The sequence below is a fragment of the Dermacentor silvarum genome, chromosome 3, assembly GCF_013339745.2.
Source record: "Dermacentor silvarum isolate Dsil-2018 chromosome 3, BIME_Dsil_1.4, whole genome shotgun sequence".
In the NCBI taxonomy this organism is placed as follows: Eukaryota; Metazoa; Arthropoda; class Arachnida; order Ixodida; family Ixodidae; genus Dermacentor; species Dermacentor silvarum.
The window spans coordinates 185,509,195-185,528,199 of NC_051156.1; the positions used below are offsets into that span (position 1 = coordinate 185,509,195).

The 19,005-nt window shown below is 42.3% G+C and overlaps 1 protein-coding gene across 7 annotated transcripts in view; it reads right to left on the reverse strand.

The window, feature by feature from the left end:
• Positions 1-279: 279 nt before the first annotated feature.
• LOC119446239 (cyclin-dependent kinase 11B) overlaps positions 280-19,005 on the reverse strand; it is a 57,707-nt gene continuing 38,981 nt past the window's right edge. For 4 of the 7 annotated variants that reach the window (XM_037710615.2, XM_037710613.2, XM_037710618.2 and 1 more), the window contains 9 exons: positions 15,538-15,690; positions 12,168-12,377; positions 11,451-11,572; positions 11,053-11,280; positions 10,414-10,521; positions 9,280-9,396; positions 8,144-8,292; positions 6,360-6,549; positions 280-498 (listed from right to left, as the gene is read on the reverse strand). In XM_037710615.2, coding sequence (XP_037566543.1) covers positions 394-498; positions 6,360-6,549; positions 8,144-8,292; positions 9,280-9,396; positions 10,414-10,521; positions 11,053-11,280; positions 11,451-11,572; positions 12,168-12,377; positions 15,538-15,690 — 1,382 coding nt within the window. In that variant the 3' untranslated portion in view covers positions 280-393. The remainder of the gene's footprint in view (positions 499-6,359; positions 6,550-8,143; positions 8,293-9,279; positions 9,397-10,413; positions 10,522-11,052; positions 11,281-11,450; positions 11,573-12,167; positions 12,378-15,537; positions 15,691-19,005) is intronic. The other 3 variants (XM_037710619.2, XM_037710616.2, XM_037710620.2) reach the window with 1 other exon arrangement.

Sequence of the window (19,005 nt, forward strand, 5' to 3'; positions counted from 1 at the left end):
CAGAAAAGACATATTTTGTCTCCTGCCTTTGTTTCATTAGGCTACACCACTGTACTCACTCATAGGTGAAATGCATGAAGCAAACCTTTCTAACTGAGCAGGACAGTCCATTATTTACAAATATGATGTCATGTAAGAAAAGTCACAGCCAATAATCATGATCAAGACAATCAAGACCTGGTTCACTTTTGAAACTGCCAATGCTATTGCATAATCTTGTTCTTCGTTGCACCAGAAAGACCCTCAGCCATGTAGAAAGTGAGCATGACTCAGAGGCTCATGGATTATACATTTATAAAGAGAATGCATCAGATAATGATGAGGCATATTTTCCTGTTTTATATACAGATAACACTCATAGACACAGCTTAAACCGTGCATTTTGTGGCGATTCTAAAACTTCAGGCTGAAGCCAGTTCCCTTGGCTGAACTTCCCTTGCTGGGGATGTTCATGTGAAAGCCGGCGGCTGCCAGAAGTCCTTCGTCATCTCCTTCGCCCTGCAGGAACACAAAGAACGATATCACACAATGTGTTACTTGTACGCTACAACAAAGTGTCCAGAAAGCATGCAAATGTACAAGGTACACAAAACCACATGACTACTTGAAATATCCTCCAAGAAAAACAAATGAAAATGTGAATAGATAAAACTGCCTACTGCTATCCAAAAATCAATGCCCACTTGTCAAGAAACTACTCACTGTTATCCAAAAGTGGCACTCATTATTGAAAATACTGACAGACACGCGATTGATACACATGGTGGCATTGTGTTTGTCTGTTACTTTTCTTAACACTGAATACGTACAGCTTTTGGCTTCCTTAACTGACACTTCAGTCTTGACTGCGACTACCTTGGCGGTTTTGTGTGCACTTTAGTTGCACGTGGTTCATATGCAGGTGTCTCTGCAGTGCAAATACGTGTGTTAGGATTTAGCATTGCACCACTACTCTTTCTTGCAGTTTGAAGTGCAAGAAAGAGCAATGTAGCCCTTTGTCTTTTTTATGAAAGTGTTATTAACAACAGACTCGGCAACACTTTCACAGATGAGAGACTTAAAGGGTGCAGTGCTCCTGAGAAAGCTTGTCGAGTGGCACTGATAACATCGTCACGATGTGGCTGATGTGTCATGAGTCTTGCAAACAAGGGGATCATACCCGACACAACAATGGCAATTTTGTGCACTTTGTGCGATGGATGTGACCTCGATCTGTGACACGATGATCAATGGTCAGAAATGTAATGTGCGATTTAGTATGTTTGCATGATATTGCCAGTACTGTGAAAAAACTACGGCATTACGTTGTACAGCATCTTTAATTATTCCCTAGTTATTACACGGCCATGTGCAAGGTGTTGTAACCATAGAAACGACACCATCAAAATGTCGAACACACGGTGTACCCGCCTCGCTGACGCTGCTGTAGCTATCAGGCTGAGCAGACTAGGCAACCTACAGTGCACTGACCTCAGCTATGAAACACCAATCAATGCCCTGATGCTATTGGCGCCTCAGTTTACGTTATGGGAGAATGAAATGCGGCACCCAGCACCACAAAAATTGAAGTCAAGGGTAACTGTCGTATTACTTGTAGTTTTTAATTTTTTGCGACTGATAACTTCACTTTGTGTAGGTTATCATAATTCCTTTTCCTCTTAGCTCTTTGACATGCTAAGAATAGGGCTAGGGCAAAAATGGTGGTCCAGAAGTAGTGTTGTAGTAGGACCCTTTTAATGTATTGATGAGCTCTTAGCTTGCAGGAACGGACGTGAACGAGCACACGAAATTTGACAATAAAAAGTTATTTTATGTTGCGTTCTGTGATGAGTGGTGACATTTTGATCACACACACACACGCGCGCGCACACCAAAACAAGAACAAAGCCTTAAAGTTCTGACTCCACTGCTTCCAAGAGTTCACAGACATCCCAGGTTTTTTTTCACTTCAAGAGAGACTGAATGGAAGTGTACCGTATTTATTCGAATCTAGGCCGATAGTTTTTTAAAAAATAATCATATACGAAACTCGAGGGTTGGCTTAGATTCGAGGATTTAAAAAAACGTGCCAGTTTTAACTGAAACTGATAAATATGGTGCATAGTTAGCGCCATCTAGAAAAGTTAGTATTGCAGCTGCTACTAGCCGCACCAGTAGCCAACTGAAATACACAAGGGACGTCGCCATTTTAACCTGTGTCGTATCGGTATGGTGTAGCATCGGTGCGCGGCGTGGCGTTACCGTGATGACACCAAACAGGCGATGCCACTATAGTGTCGCATTCTAACGAATACCGTATTTACTGGAATCTAATGTACACTTTTAACACACCCTACATCTGCATCACCATATAGCCGTCGGCATTTGAAAATGGCCGCCTCGCGTGCACGTCGAGCCTAGCTACCGTAGCTTCCTCCGTGTGCTGCAGTACACGTGCTTAGGCAATAGTCTACCGTCTGTCTTCACATTCTCTGCGTCTGCTCTTATCAGTATGAAGTACCGAGTTCATCATGATGCCACATTTAAAGGGAAAGTGACCATGTGTGCGGAGACGGACGAAATCGGGCCGCATCACGGGCATTCCGAGAATCCAAAACTTGCGTTCGGGACTGGCGCAAACAGAAGGAGAGGATTTTCGTCACCAAAGCAATGCGGAACGGTTTCAATGAACCGAAGCAGGACGTAATCTGCGACGAGGAAAGTCCGCGGCGCGCCGTGTTTTCGCCGCTTATAGGTCACGTTGAAGCGAGAGGCATGCTGGCACGAAGGTCTCGCTGCGCTTCTTCGGACAGTTCGTTTCCGCGGTCAACGAGCAAGATGTGTTCATGTTTGCTTGTGGCATGTGACGCTGTGCTTGTTAATTTGTTTATTAAATGAATGTTTGCAAGTTTAGACAGCCGATAAAACTACTATCCTTACTTCATATAGCTGTCTACTAATTTGCTATCGCATTCAATGCTTCACCTTTTGGGCGAAACTGCAACTTTTTTTATTCGACGCAACTGCAGTGCATCGGGAGGAAATCTGTTTTTCCAAATGACAGAAAGTTGTATTTCTGTTTGAAAGCATGATGTGAGCGGTATTGTAAAGGACTTTTTTTGTCATCACGGGAAAACGGGTGAGTGTTACAATCGAGGGCACGTTAGAATCGAGTAAATACGGTAGTTGTGCGAGCCTGAACGTATGGGCTTCTATGGAAGCTTTGCTACCAGTTGTATTTACCTTGGCGGCGCGCTTGGGAAGGCTACTTGCGAAAATCTTATCCAGATGGCACTCGCATCCTCGGCAGGTCAAATTGGGACTTGGCCTAACTAATGCGTTAGAGGCATCGCCAAGCGTTCCAGCCGGGTGGGACTTTGGTATCGATAAGAAAAACGTCCCTCATTGGAGGGTGCCACGGGAGATGCTTTTTTTGCGTGCGCCGCAACAAGGATGGCAAACATTGATGGTGTGCTCCTTCAAAAAGTGCAGCATCTCTAATGCGCTTGATGGTACTGATAATAGTGCACTGTTTGAAGACGGAAGATAGCGACGAGGCTAGCAGCGATGGTGACGTAGAATGAGCTCGGCATGTTTATATTTAATAAATGCCGTTTCATTTTGTGAATGCTGTCCTCGCTTTCTTGTTCGGCCTAATGCGAGGTAAGTTTTTTTTTTCTGGCTTCGAACCTTTGGGGGGTGGGCTTAGAATCGGAGTCGGCCTAGATACGAGTAAATACGGTAAGTACATAATAAGTTAAACTAGGTTAGAAAATCAAACTTCTGGATCAGCTTGCAAGAAGCGTTTCACTTGTAGGTGAACTGACCCATTGTTGAAAAGCTTTTTGAAAGTCACACCAGGTTGCCGAGGCCATAGTTGCAGTGCAACAACGCAGTGACGCTTATAGAAAAGTTTTTACCTTGGTTACTCGACAACTTGCTGCTTGGAGAACTATGGTCAATTGCCATTAAACTTTTTTTATTAAGCAACAGCGAACTCGTCCATCTGTAAAATACTTTAGACAAGTGACCCCTGCAACTGCAAATGGGCTGAGCTTCAAAGCTCACTTTCCAGCATGACTTGGCAAACAAAGTACACACAGTGTGATGGCACAACTAACCAAGCAGTCAAGCACGGCTTCAAGTTAGGATGTATTTCTGAATATGGGAGCTAGTCACCTTATAATGGTGATGGCTACTCCTTTTCACACAGTATTATTAAGAAATCAAAATGTAAGAAGAAACATCACAAGCTCAGAAAGTGAAGTGTGAAGAGAGCCAAACAGGATCAACAAATAAAGAAAACTCTTCGTGCCACGATAAGAAAAGAATGACCACGAATGTTGATGCTTGTTTTAAACGCACTTTCGCATTAGGACGCCGAGTTGATGTATGCTTACGGCCAGCAGCAGCTTTAGCATATCTTCGTTTACGCTGCGAGAAGGACAAGAAGGCAACATTCTTGTGCACATTTTTCCATAGCCTTCAACACTATAATACACAGTGATGTTATAAGCAATAGAATGCAAGGAAAGGACAGTGCAGAAACATGGCTACGCTGACATGCTTACAAAAGCTGAGCTTGACTGGATGACATCCATGTTCAGGTGCACTGTATGAGCCAGTCACACAATAAGCTAATGAGGTTTGCCAGTGGAGAAGGTTCTTAGCTAGTCCCTGCACTGTGATCTAGAGAACACTAGTTAATTGCGTCACAACCCATTCTCTCCAGTATCCAATGCTGAAAGGGCAACGCATACAATGAACACCTAAGTGATCACAATCATTTTGAAAGCAGAAGGCTTAGTGACCAGCATTACCAAATGCTCTTATTGAATACAGTGTAGACCGCTTATAACGTAAGTCGCCGGAGTTGCGAATATCCGCACTATAACCAAAGCAACAATTTTCAAGGCCCGCACATATGCAAAACATGTGCACCGAGCCGCCACGCGTATGCGACAGTCGAGGAATGCGGCTAGAACGTTTGCATTCAATTTACAGTCGAATCTCGTTAATTCGAACCAAATCACGCGGCGGTGCCTCCGACCGGCATTGCTCCGGCACCGCCATAGAGTAAAAGCTTAGGAGACCCCCCTCAATGTCGCGCGCGAACAACAAAAAGAAAGAGAAAAGAAAAACGCGGCGGCAATTTCACCCTCTCTCAAATGGCGCCGGAACATGCATGTACGTGCCGACGTCTCAGCCACGCTACCGTAGCCACGCATAGAAAATGGCAGTGAACCTTCTTTCTCATTTATGCTTCCTCTACTTTTTAGTCACGAGTTGACCTTGCACGATGCGGCTACGGCACAGAGGGAAGCAGCGGCGCTGTCCCCGGCTGGCCAACGAAACTGCCCCACGCCGGCAAAACGCCCGCGATGACAGGCATGTTCAGGTGCACTGTATGAGTCAGCCACACAATAAGCTAATGAGGTTTGCCAGTGGAGAAGGTTCTTAGCTCGTCCCTGCACTGTCATCTAGAGAACACTATTTAATTGCATCACAACCTATCCTCTCCAGTATCCAATGCTGAAAGGGCAACGCATACAATGAACACCTAAGTGATTACAATCATTTTGAAAGCAGAAGGCTTTCAAAATGATAGTGACCAGCATTACCAAATGTTCTTATTGAATATCTCCTATAAACCTCTCACCAAATCCCTGTGTTTCTACGCAGGCCTCAAGAAGTCCTTATGGACACGAGGAACCCAATAATACCTCCACAACACAAAAGCCTTGATCCATTTCACATCAAGCTCATAACTTCCTTGTTTTATTGAACATAAAACAAGATATCTTCTGAGTATCTTTGAGTGAAATACTTTTGAGAATTTCTTAGTGAAATATTTAATTTTTATTAACTGTTAAAGCATGTTTCAAAGGTGATTGAGTTTTTACAATTGAAGCATTTAGGTGAATTATAAGCTTTAATTATGAAACTGTGTAAGACATGTAACAAACTACAAGATTCCATTAAAGCAATATGTACCCAGTCACTGGTACACAAAAGCACCGGCATATGAAGTGCTGATGATACAATATGAGCCATCAATGGCAGTATGTCAAGTATGTTCTAATTGTGAGTGATGCCAGGAGTTGCAACAGTTCTTACAGCTTGTGGCTAAAGTGGCAGGGTGTTCCTCCCATATGGGACAAAAAAAAAAAGAACGCTGTGAAAATGTCACCACTTTTAGGGACTTGCCCCTATATAGTACTGTAGTAGTGTTGTTGACTCCGTGCCCATTGGCCTTAAAACTGATGGTACATCCAAGCATCCATCACAGTTATGCAAATTCTGTCTCTCTTGTGAGGAACCATAGCGTAAGGACTGCAGGATATTCCAAGTGAACAGATCACAAAAGGCTACCAACTCACCAGTTGTTTGGCAAACTGCTTTCCACCAGATGGAGGCTTGGGACTCTGTGCTTTTCGGTGACCCAGTTCGCTCTTGGCTGGCCACGTCGGAAACATGGACGGGTCCACAGGCACCGGTGTTTCATTGAAAAACTCGTGCTTCAATGCATCTTCCGCAGTGATGCGACGCTGCGGGTAATAGGTCAGGAACCTGCAAAGACAGCAGGCCCATTCTTTGGCCATTCTTGCAAGCAACGTGTCGGCAACAACACGAAATGAAGACACTATGAAGGCAGAGTTAGGGGTACCGTAAGATGTGTTTACCAGCTCAAATGCACAGTACATGAGGAACAGAATTAGGAATTTCCACTGTCGAGCTCCTTGAGCCTATGAAAGGCACATCAAGCAACTATTCAATTAGCGGAGCTTATATCTCAAAGCACCACTGGGGCTTTGAGGCATGTCGTAGTAGAGTGCTCCATGGGTTGAATTCACAAAGATTTTAGTTCGTAAGTGCCTTTTTGCCATTGGCTGGCCACCTTCACTAATATAATGTATCCAGCATCAGGACTGGCTGGAATTTGCCCTTACGAACAATCCTCATGCAAGAGCTTTTTGTGAATACGTGGCCGGATTACTTCTAACAACCTGGCGCTCTTTAATGAGCATCCAACTCTAAAAGTATGCAAATGTTACAGCATTTTTCTCCACCAGAATACAGCTGTAATCGCTAAGAATTGAATACAATGCATTGTGCTCAATGGCAGAATATTATACCCACAGAGCTGTTGCAGAGGTAGCTGATGGCGGAAGACTATTGGCACGTTCTTTCTGCGCATTCCTTCAACTCATAGCATCAGATGCATTAAAAATAATTTGCGATAATGAAAAAGTCTAAAACATGCAGAAACACGAATCGCAGCTGGGCGTTTTTTCCACTCAGAATGCCTTTCAAATTCAAATTAAATTCTACAGTTTTACGTGCCAAAACCAAGATATGATTATGAGGCACGTCCTAATGGAGGACTCCGGATGAATTTTGACCACCTGGTGTTCTTCAACATGCATCCAACGCATGGTACACAGACATTTCTGCATTTTGCCCTCACTGAAATGCGGCCACCACGGACGGGATTCGATCCCGCACCCTCGGGCTTAGCAAGAACACCGTTCATACTTTTTTCTTTGGCTCCTTGCACACTGATCTCAGCTTCGAGATAGCACATACCACTGAGTGGGCAGTCCAGTGGGTCTGGGAGGCGGCGACGAGGCAAGGCCTTGAAGTCCCCTCATAGGAGACCTGAGCCCGGGTCATTAAACTTCGCCGGATTTTAATAAAGTTGTTTCCATCCATCCATCCATCCACATACCACTGGCACATACCACTCAACACACAGTGTTCACTGGTATGTGGTAAGAAAAATGAGCCCACTCAGAAGCGTGTAGGGCGCATCGGCAAGCCTTGAAGAAATGGCTTTCGTCGAGCCTGGTACTCTGGTTGCAACGGCTGCAACGACAGAGCGGAGTCCTGCGAGCGGGAAACTTTTTGCTGTTTTGCTATCACCTACTGCTGAAAATGTGGACAAGTATGTCCATCGAATGTACGATACCCAAAACAGCTAGCAAGCAATTTGCAATGTGCTGCAATCTATAAAAACCTTGCGAAAACATCCGCTCTAAATGCCTTTGTCCTGGTCGGCTCAGCGCTGGCTGTGGAAGCGCATGGCTCAATAAAGTAAAGACTTGATGAAGGTGTCGTACAAAAGAAAGTGCAAACCAGCTGATGCTGGTCAAGGGAGACTCACTTGTTAATTAGGTCAAAACCCAGGTTTGAGAGTGTGTGGCCGAACCGACTTCTCAGATTGTTGTAAGGGTGCTCAGTGAAGGTCACTTTCTTCACTAAGGGAAGTTCAGTATAGCCAGGCCAGATTTTCTCACTGGGAGTGCCAAGGTCCTAAAATTAAATATGAAAAATATGACAATTGAGAGCAATTAACAGGTGATGAGCTTCTAACACACTCATCTAATTCATTAAAATCATGAATACAAGAAAACACAAGCCTGTAATAAGAGTTTTGCTTGCTCTGTCTCACATTGCAGTCTGCTTACTGATGATTAAACTTTATGTTCTTGAGGAGTCCAACTTAAACAGTGTGCAGGTGCAAAATTCCATTTAGAATAGAACACATAATATAAGCATGCAAAACAATCTGCAAAACAATTTGCAAAACAATTTGCAAAACCTGAGGAAAAGCTCAAATAGACAAAAAAGAGAAATAGGCTCCTGTAAAATTGTGAACCTGTGCATGCATGCACACGAGCCAACAGCATAGTTTCAGCCAGGTTGCAGCTTCATAAGGATGTTCGCTTCATGCCAGCACAATGGTGAAGTGTAAACAGTCATGTAACTCATGGGCACTCTTTCACAGTTCAGTTTCGGTTTTCTGAGCAAAACTAGTATTCTTACGCTGAAAAGATTATCAGTGCCAGATGTTGGGTACTGGTTATGAACCCCTCAGATGATGGGCTTCAACACATGCATTAGGATCAATTGTTTCAGTCTCAAGCACCTTAGCACAGTGCCAGGAAGCTGTTGTCCGTAGATGCCTACGTGTCCTGTGCCAAGTCATGCGAAATAAATATTGCGGAAGTGATGGTATCCCTGAAATGATTGACCGAAAATACTGCTCCTGATATACTGACCTTCTGTGAGAAAGCTTGCAGTTACTGGCACCATTCTGGAAAGGCTCTATGCAGTCTATGCGCAGCCAGTGGGTTTATATTTTAATGATTTTGCTTACCTTCTAACTCTGCTTATCTCACCATTTTTAAAGTTTTTTACAGGTTCTGGTTAACAGGGCTACTTGAAAATGACTCACGTGCACTTTCACAAGTCACTGCAGCACCATGTTTCAGTAGTACTAACCACTTGGGTACATACCTTGAAGATTCTATTCAGCTGGTCAATGTCTGACTTTCCGGGGAACAGTGGCTTCATCGTGAGCAGCTCGCCAAATATGCAACCCACTGACCACATGTCGATGGGCGTCGAATACTCCTGCAACATAAGTGTGTCTAGTCTTGCAATTTGCTCTAATGCAGCAGAAAGCACTAATACAACACAAGATTTTTCCTCTTGGAAGCACGTCAACAGATCAGCTATGCAAAAATGTAGAAGAAAGCAGAATCCATAGCCCACTCTCTGAAGAACAAAACACAAAGAATTCTAAAAGGCAACTGTGATAAAATTTTGGACAAAATATAAAAAGGTACAGATAGTGTAGACACAGAGCCACCATCGTGGAAAATTTTACGTTTTAAATATGAGTGGATGCATCATGAAAACCTAGCAAGAACAGACATCTTTGATACTGAAACTAAACTGCCCTTCCAGGTGCACAGGCACGACAGTGTGATCAGCACGCATAAAGTTCTGGGCATGATCTCCGAGACTGGGAGGCACACTGCAAAGCACGAGTTGGGGGCCATGTTCTGCAAGCTGTCATATCTCCTGACCACCAGGTACCAACATCACCTCAAAAGGTGCTAATTATAGGATGTTCTAAAAAATTAGGCGATAACCAGCCCTGCACCTTTGCCAAAATTGCTTCTATAATACATAAACTACTCATTCATAATGAATTTACCCAAAGTGAAATTTCATTGTACATGGCCTTTGAAGACTTCCAAAGCCCTGACAAAGCATTTTAAAGAAAGATCGTGTTTTACAGCTTGAAAATGAGACGCTGTCTTCAATAATGAGCAATTTTCCTTTACTGCACAGAATATCAAAGATGCACACACACAAAAAAAAGAAAGACAATCATTAAACAAGACACCTCCAATAACCACAAAGATGTTGAGAGACTTGATTGGCTTGACTTTTTGACTGCACAAACACGTGCGATTCATTTACAAATTTGTAGCCAAGTTGTCTAAACAAAATCCGTTAACCTCAGGCAAAAATAAAATTTATGCAGTTAGTGAAGTTTAACAGCTTCAGAGGCCTTCATAGGCCACTATGAACTCTGTATAAGAATGCAATACATTGAATCATGAAGGAACAGTAACCAACCTTGACCCCAAGAAGCAGTTCTGGTGCACGGTACCACATGGTGACTACAATGGGAGTGTAGTGCTTCAGGGGTGACCCATATTCTCGAGCTAGACCAAAGTCACCAACCTGTAAGAGCATAAAATAAATATTCTCTGTAACACAGGTGCTCCTCACTTATAAACAAAATGAGCTACAAAGCTAGCTGAGAAACACGGTCATAACAAAGAAAAATGTCTAAACTTTAACCTTTCAAACAGTACATATTTCAACAATGTTGTAGATATTACAAAAAAAAAAGAAAGCATTCCGAAATCGTAATAGTTGTGCATCAATATTTTTTCTTGGCCGTGCGATTCATTTACAATTATTGTGATTTTAACACCGTACCACATCACTTTCCATTTCCACATCACTTTCCAATTTTGACTTCACTGTGGTTATCAGCATTCTGCATATGACCCGCACACAGTATGCAGCATCCAAACAGTACCTTCTTTTCTTGGATTAGCTGTTTCGCAGTTGGCGCAACAGAGGACATGCATACTATTGGCTAAGGTACAAACTACATCACATAGACCAAGTACGACGGATATCACAGTGAAAGCTTCAGAAAGCCTAGTTTATAGCAGTGTGCTCGGCTGCGAGCTGTTCGCCGACCTTTAGGATGCCTTTGTGGCTGAGCAGGAGGTTGGAGGTCTTGAGGTCCCGATGAAGGATCCAGTTGTCGTGGAGGTGGGCCACCGCCTTGAGCAGCTGAAGCATCAGTGTCTTCACCTCGCCCACTAGGAATGGCTGCTTCATCACCTCCATCAGGCTCTTGAGGTCGTGCTCCACGTAGTCCATCACAATGTAGATCTTGTCCATGTTGCTGCCCACCACTATCTCCTGCAGCGAGTGCAAAAAGTGCAAACGGCTTTCAGACATTACAGCAAACATTCTGTCCCCAGAAGTTCTAGCGTAGTTAATAGACAATGATCTACAGCCTTGGACTTGGCTTGTGGCCAAGCAGGCAAGTTTAGAGGGTTACCAAATGGTGAGAGAAAAATGGCACTCACTCGAACGGTGACAATATTTGGATGCTGCGCCTTGAGGAGGGTGTTGATCTCTCGGAGGGATGTTATTGGAAAGCCCTCTTTCTCTTTTTCCATCTTCAGTCGTTTCAGAGCCACAATCTCATCTGGTGAGCAAACAACAGTCAACGGTGCGGTTAATAATGAACCATTCGAATCTTGCCCAGCTTACTACTCACACAACGGAAATTTTTGCAGTCACACTCAGTCCTACAAAAGTGTTTCTGTACAATCTTACTCCTCCAACATGCCTTTGTGCCGCGATCACTCAAATACTACTGATAATTTCGGGTGCTCCGATACTTCTCATGCAAATCACAAAAGAAGTGCTCCAAGCACATAGGATGGGAACGATTGGCGCAGTTAAAGCATAAGCTCCTGAAAAATGTCTATACTCAAGTGGTACAAAACCTTTCTTTCCTATAACGTGTAATTTTGCTAATCAGCAGAGCAAAATAATGAAAAACAGTAGCTGCTCATTTTGAATTTAGTACAAGCAATGTAGAATGCTGCATTAGTGATGCATATGGCATAACACTATCTCTCTGCATTGGGTGAATTTTGTTGCTGACGTCTGCCTGCATAAACCGGCTAAGCAGGTCCTCGAAGCAGTTTAAGCAGCCTCTTCCCTAGGTCCACCTCACGTACCAAACGAGCAAATAAACTTCGAACTACAATTGAGTAAAGATTCTCGGAGCTCACCTGTCTGCTTGTCTCTCGCTCTGTAGACAACACCGTATGTGCCTTCCTCAATGCGGTTGAGACAATGGAACTCTTCAACACTACGACAGCCCTGAATTGCTGGCAAGTATGGGGGCAGCTGGGGGCCATCGTCGTCTTCACTCAGTGGAGAAGCCTCTCCAGTTGTATTGGCATCTGCTGTTTCTGCTTTCTGTGCAGCTTCCTTCATTTCTATAATATGAAGGCAAGAGAAATAACATTACTTATCCATAACAACCCAACAGATCCTGCTTTATGCAGGCACTAACATAAAGAAAGAAAGAAAGAAAAAAAGAAAGAAAGGAAACACTGCGATTATTACAAACTTCAGAAGCATTTGTTTGAAGGCAATGAACAACGTTTAATAAGGAACCCAAGGCAATATTTCTGTTTCACAACCTCCTCACTATCTCTCATAACTTGAGGCAGAGAAGCACCGCACTCGACTGAAGTAATGGCAACGTGAGTGCAGATGTTCGGTGCAGTCCCCTAGGAAAAAGCAGTGTTCAATGCAGAGAGCATGTGCCTAGGTATAACATAATAAAAGATGTGTGCATGAAGTGATCAGTGGTGGTGGTCATCAGTTCTTCAGTTGGCTAGGCAGATATGTGAACAAGGGTAGAGGCTTGGGCAAGTTGGTGATTCATAGCAAAAACGAGCACAGCGTGAGAGACGAGGATACAGAAAGATGCACACAGCAACGTGTGCATCCTTCTTTCATCCATCTTCCGCGCTGTGCTCATTCTGCAGATATGTGCCTAGCAGAGCAAAGTATATAGGCAGGGTCCTTGCTGGTTGTTCAGCAGTTGCTGAACCGGACACGTTGGGAGTAATCACCCTCAAGATGGCTCTCCACTAATGCAGATGTCGATTAATCTCAAGTGAAAGATCTCCCGAAAATTATATAAAAAAAGATTAACAGCTGTTAAAGGTTTATTATAGGGTTTTCGAATTCTCTGTGCATGCCTAACAGATACCAGATCCTAGACACATGCCACGAGCCAAATTTGCCAAGTTTTTAACATTTTAGGCTGCTTATGGACAATGAAGAAAATATTTTTACGAAGCCACAGGGCAAGTCACAGTGGCAACAGCAGTTTTATATTTTAGCATATTATGGTACTGTACCTTTAGCTATGCACACATGACTGAAAGTTGGGTAGGTTTTGTACAAGACGGGCAGAGTTCTGTGGGATAGAACAGCTACTCGCTAAGTATGACTTTGTAAACGCAGTACTGCACAGATATCGGGTTCTCGCTCAAGTTACTGATTATCGAACTGAGGAAAATTCTTGACATTGAAGGAGTGTTTCATTTACTGAGAATATCCCGCTTCTCAGTTTGCTTTACACATAGTGTAAAGTGTTCTGTTTCTCACTGGACATTTTTTCGGAGTTATTTAATACTATTCATAAAGAGGGCAGAAAGGTGACAATGTCGTTGAACGCGCTACAACAAATGTTGCTTCAAACAAAGAAATAAAATAAACAGAGGTACTGAAATTCAGCATATCTTGTACAAAGGAATAAGGCAGGTCCGACTAACTGCTGCTACAAAAACTGGTTGCGTACATCAGGAACAGAATTGTCTATAGCAGCAACTACCGGCGGCGCTTACATAACATACATGTATTAAACACTAAAGGGGTCACAGGAAGATACTTGAATTGATCAACAGTGGGCATATACGGGAAGCCTCATTTCGGGGAGCAGCAAACATTTCAACAAGGTGACTTGTGAAAACCTCTGATGAACAAAAAGCCTTCTATACTGGGGCTTGCTTTCGCCCATACGTTTACTAATCGACAATTCAAACATGAGAACAAGAGATATAAAATTTTAGTCAAGAGCTTTAGCTCACACTAAAGTACCCTTTTCCCTTACAAAGAATGGGGGGACCTGGGTCCCGGATAAAAAGTTTTGTTATTGACTCTGAACACATGAAATTTCCAGGAAATATTCATTCTTGTGTGTTGATTACAAATATGCAATTAGTTTTTTTCTAAGTCAATCCAGGAAAGTTGCAATTATTCTTGCGTTATAAATTTGGGATGTGACGCAAAAAATGTACTGCACAATGAGAGCTTAAATTCAACATATATCAGAGTACAAGCTTGCACTTTAATTTTTAAATCTGCATATTTGCTGAAGTTATGAAATTCTAAAGTTGCAACTTCGCAAATGTCAATTTTTATTGGTGATTTCAACAAGATATCAAAATGTTACAGTGTCCTAAAATTCACTATATTATACCTTTTGCGCACTCTACGACTCTCTAGCGTTCAGGTAAAAAATCGGGAGGATTGAATGAGTAGCACGGACACAGGGCTGCCCCTTATATTTTAGACTTGGAAAAATCATTTTTTGAGAAAAATGCAAGAAATTAAAGAGTGTAAAAATGACATTTTATACTACAAAACCGGGTAGTTTTTTTCTGAAGCAGCAATGAAGGGTCGTTTTAGCAGGAAGGTAAGGTGCAAAGCTGCTCTTCCAAACAAGAATGAGATGGCCTGGCTATGAAAAGACGAATTTAGAATGGCAAATGACACAAAATGGGCCATTTCAACATTTTCACGGGCAAAACTAAGCATTCCATAGGACAAATACATTGTTTTCTTCCTCAACGACATGTCCTTTTGAGCTAGCTTTTTGCTAGCAGGTGCACCCTGATGTGGTGATTAGAAAAATAACAGAATGAGAAAAATTTTTTAATGAATTTCTTGTCTCCAAGACCCACGCCCTTAAGACACTCAGAAGTGCTAATTAACTACTCAACCACATATCTCCCTGAGATCAACCTCTACTCTGCCATTTGCTGTTTCTAATTATAATTTTCCCGTTTGGGTTTCATTTGTTCACAACACATTAAGGCTGCCAGACACTCATACGACAATCTCTGTGCATGTGATCAGCTGCATGTACAGAACATACCGTTACAGAAAAGAAGTGAACCTCTCAATGGTAATTTTTCATGGCACGAGCACTAGAGGCCAATGCGTAATATTCGGGGGAATGACGATGTAGTCATACTGGGATCAGAAACTAAGATCGAACAGGTTACTTGTAAATTTGAATGCTAGAAATTTTACAGTTGAATTTGAGTGTTAGATCAACTACTATTTCAAGTCTAAAACCACACTATCTGCAATACACTAAAACAAGCCCTATAACAAAGCATTTCACCACCCGCTACATTGTACTACACACAGAGCAAGGGCAAGGCAGGGAGGGCGATTCCCGTGCAGATAAAACCTCCAAGGGTTATGCAAAATGGCTAAAGTAGTATAATGACAACTCTCGCACATCACAGAATCCCCCTTTGTGAATACGTCTTTCTTGTCTTGTGCACTCACTTTCAAACTTAATCAGAAACTTTTCACACTTCTTCAGAAGCTTTTTGAGATGATCAGTATCAGTTCCTCTCTTACCCACATCTGTACCATCAACTTTTCCATCCTCCGAATACTTTTCATCTTCCTCAGAGTCATCCTCGCTGCTGCTGCTATCTGAAATGATAACATGTGGACAACATCCATAAAGCACCATAAAAGTTTAAATGGTCACTCTTCGCAATGAGTGTTTTCAGCACCAACAGTACATATTTGCCACTACGAGAAAAAGCAAGCTTCAAACACTTTATCACTATAGCACAAGTAGCACTAGCAGCAATGATAATCAGGAGGAACGGAGGGCAGCTGTGTGACTGATGGTTGATGGACCAGACTTGAAATGCATTTTATAAATTCACGAGACACTGAATGCAAAGATGAAGTCTGACTATAAAGTGATAGGTGCTCCTACATGTCCAAAGTGTCGCTTTTACTGAGAATGTGGCTTCCGTGAAAATGTGAGAATGTGGGAGTATAGCTGGTACCACTGGTGTTGAAATACAAAACCAGCTCCCACTAAAAATCTTCACTAATAGTTGGTAAATAGTAGCCAACCAGCAATAATAAAGCGAGAATTGCACTGACGTTTGAGCATGAAAAAAACGGAGCTCAGTAAAATTCACCATTCCCCTTTTTACGCTCTTCTCTTCAGCCAGCTACAAGAGCTACTCAAGTGAAAGTGGCACCCTCTCTGTGTTAACCTCCGACTCACTGAACATGGCAGCAAGTAGTAGAGCGCATACCTCTGAGATGAGCCGTGCCGTACATATTTTCTGTGTACTGACAGTGGATGATGTAACTTCCTCTATCTTCAAGGGATGTCGACAAAAGACATGCTGTCTTGAATTACAGTTATCTTAATGAACCTTCGCTTTGCGCAGAACAAATGCTGCGAAGTTTTTGAGAACCGCAATCCACCACTCTAGACAGACTTGCAATTTACATTTAGTGTTCCTTTAAAGTAGTAGCCATCGAAACAGGCTAGAGAAGAATACAGGAAGTCACAGCACAAGGCTGCTCATAACACAGTTAAAAAATTCAGTCTCATTGAGTTGCAGACATTAGACAGCAACTACACTCGAGAAGGTGCTAAAGCTTGAACAGATAGGATGCAACTAATCTTATGGACACTGAATATAGAAATTGCTACTATCAAGCCTTTTGTTTCATCGGCCCATTTCTGAACTCTGGCCTTCTGCATGATTTCCCAAGATGCACCAACACCAAAATATCTTCCTGTTTTTCTCTGAGTGCTAGGAATGCCACTGGCAATCACCAAGTGCCATGCAGTATTTGCCATCTTGTGCCAGACATTCGAAAAAAAAAAAATCAATTTTCTAGTGAGTCCTTCCAGTTACATTTACACAAGCAAGGCGGCCAAATTACGGTGCCACCAGCTGCAAGCAGCATGCATGCAAAAGCAGTGGCAGGTTTATACTTAAATTAAAACCCAATTAAGGACAAAGGTGCCTCTCAATGATCTAAAATTACCCCCGTCCTCTTTAGTTGAACCCATCCTACATTTGCAAAATTTCCTAAACTTGTACATCTATCGACTGCATTTTCTTTCTCTGCTCTTTTACTCTGAGACAAATCCTTATCTGTTTTACAAATCACATGACATGGTCAACTAACCTTTCTCTTCTTACCCTCAACCAGAATACAATCTATCTATGTTTGCTCTCTAATCTATAATGTTTTTTTTTTTGTCTCTTACAATGTTACGCAATCATTTTCTGTTCTATCGTTAGTTGCATGGTACTAACCTCCCTTCCAACTTCCTTGTTCTCTAGATTTCGCCCTGCGTGGGCCTAAAACAAAGATGTCTTAATATATATCTTGCTCTGCACTCGCTAATCCATCACACTTGTTATTACATCTTATTTCTGTTGTATCGTTAGTTGCATGGTCCTAACCTCCCACTCAACTTTCTTGTCCTCTAGGTGTCACCCTGTGTGGCCTTTAAGAAAGATGTTTTTATATTTTGGTCTACTCTCGCTAAGCCATCACATTTATTATCACATCTTATATGAATGAATACATCTTTAATCACACAGGATGGCCCAAGGCCTTAGTAGGGTGAAGGGACGGAAAAGGTACATCAATGCTAATATTGACCCCGCAGGACAGCTTCTACAACCAATTCTACAGCGCAATAGAGCTGCTGCGTGTCTCCCCTGCAGGGTGTATAGACACTTTTTAAGGACCCGCACTGTCTTGGGCTTGTATTGATCCCGGAGTCTATCGAGGACTGAACACTCCCACAGCAAGTGTCCAATATCTGGGTGGCTGTCTGTAGAACAACACACATGGGGCGAACACTGCCGTTTGTGGAAACACCATCAGAGGAGCCCCTCTGGAAGTAGCTCCATTTTGCGTATACATCCAAGTGTACAAGAATTTGCGCTTCGCAAGAGAGACCACACTGGCAAGGTGTGGTTGTTTGGAAGTACTGTTGAGCATAAGCGTAGCCTAGCTCTTGCTTGAATTGTTTACGCACCTTCCGTTTGCTCCAGCAGGTGAGGAGCGTCATGGCAGTACCTTTTTTTACATTGCTCATGATGATTTTATATCTATATTGCAATGTTAATTCTGTTAATTTGCTCCATGTCTGCTTGTTCTGCTTAAAGCTTGTACCTCTGCAGCGCTATCCAGTTATTTCGAATAGCTTACATTCAAACCTTGTATTGTGATGTTACACTCTTACAAAGTTAAACAGTTCTATAAGCTGAAACCATGTAGTAGAGAAACTGCTTTATTAAATTATTGACAGAATTTAGACCGACCTTGTACTTCGATTCCTTATTTTCATCCAAGATTCATTAATTTAAGATTTTAGGCCTATATTTTACTGAGAATATGAGCTCGATTGAGCTTAATAACAAGGTAATTGTAAAGTTATCACAAATGACTGGTATTAAGCATAGTCATTGCTTTTAGCTTTCCAAATCAGTAAACTTAATTTTATACAATGTGCCTTCTCCCTCTTTACTCAATTATGGAGTTCTTATATGGGCCACAACTACTGCAGAAAATATATACAAACTGACAGTTCTATAGAAGAGAATTGTGTGGTTGGTTTCTAAGACTCCATACCCTCACGCACACTGCTGAATTATTCCAAAATCACAAAATTATTGAGATAAGATCTATATATGATTATAAACTCTGCTGTTCTTTTAAACTCGGACTAATCAATAAGCACAACTCATTATCCATGCTGGCACAATTAAGGAAAAACTGCGTACACGGACATCCTGAACCATGGTTAGTAAAAAAAAAAACTCGGGCAACCTATGCATATCAAATGTTGAATCATACGTTACCTTTGATACTGAACAAATTACACCATCAACAAAACACTGATATCTGCAGTCTGACGCTCAAAGAGATAAAAAAATTATTTCTATAGTTTCTGTCCATACAAGTAAT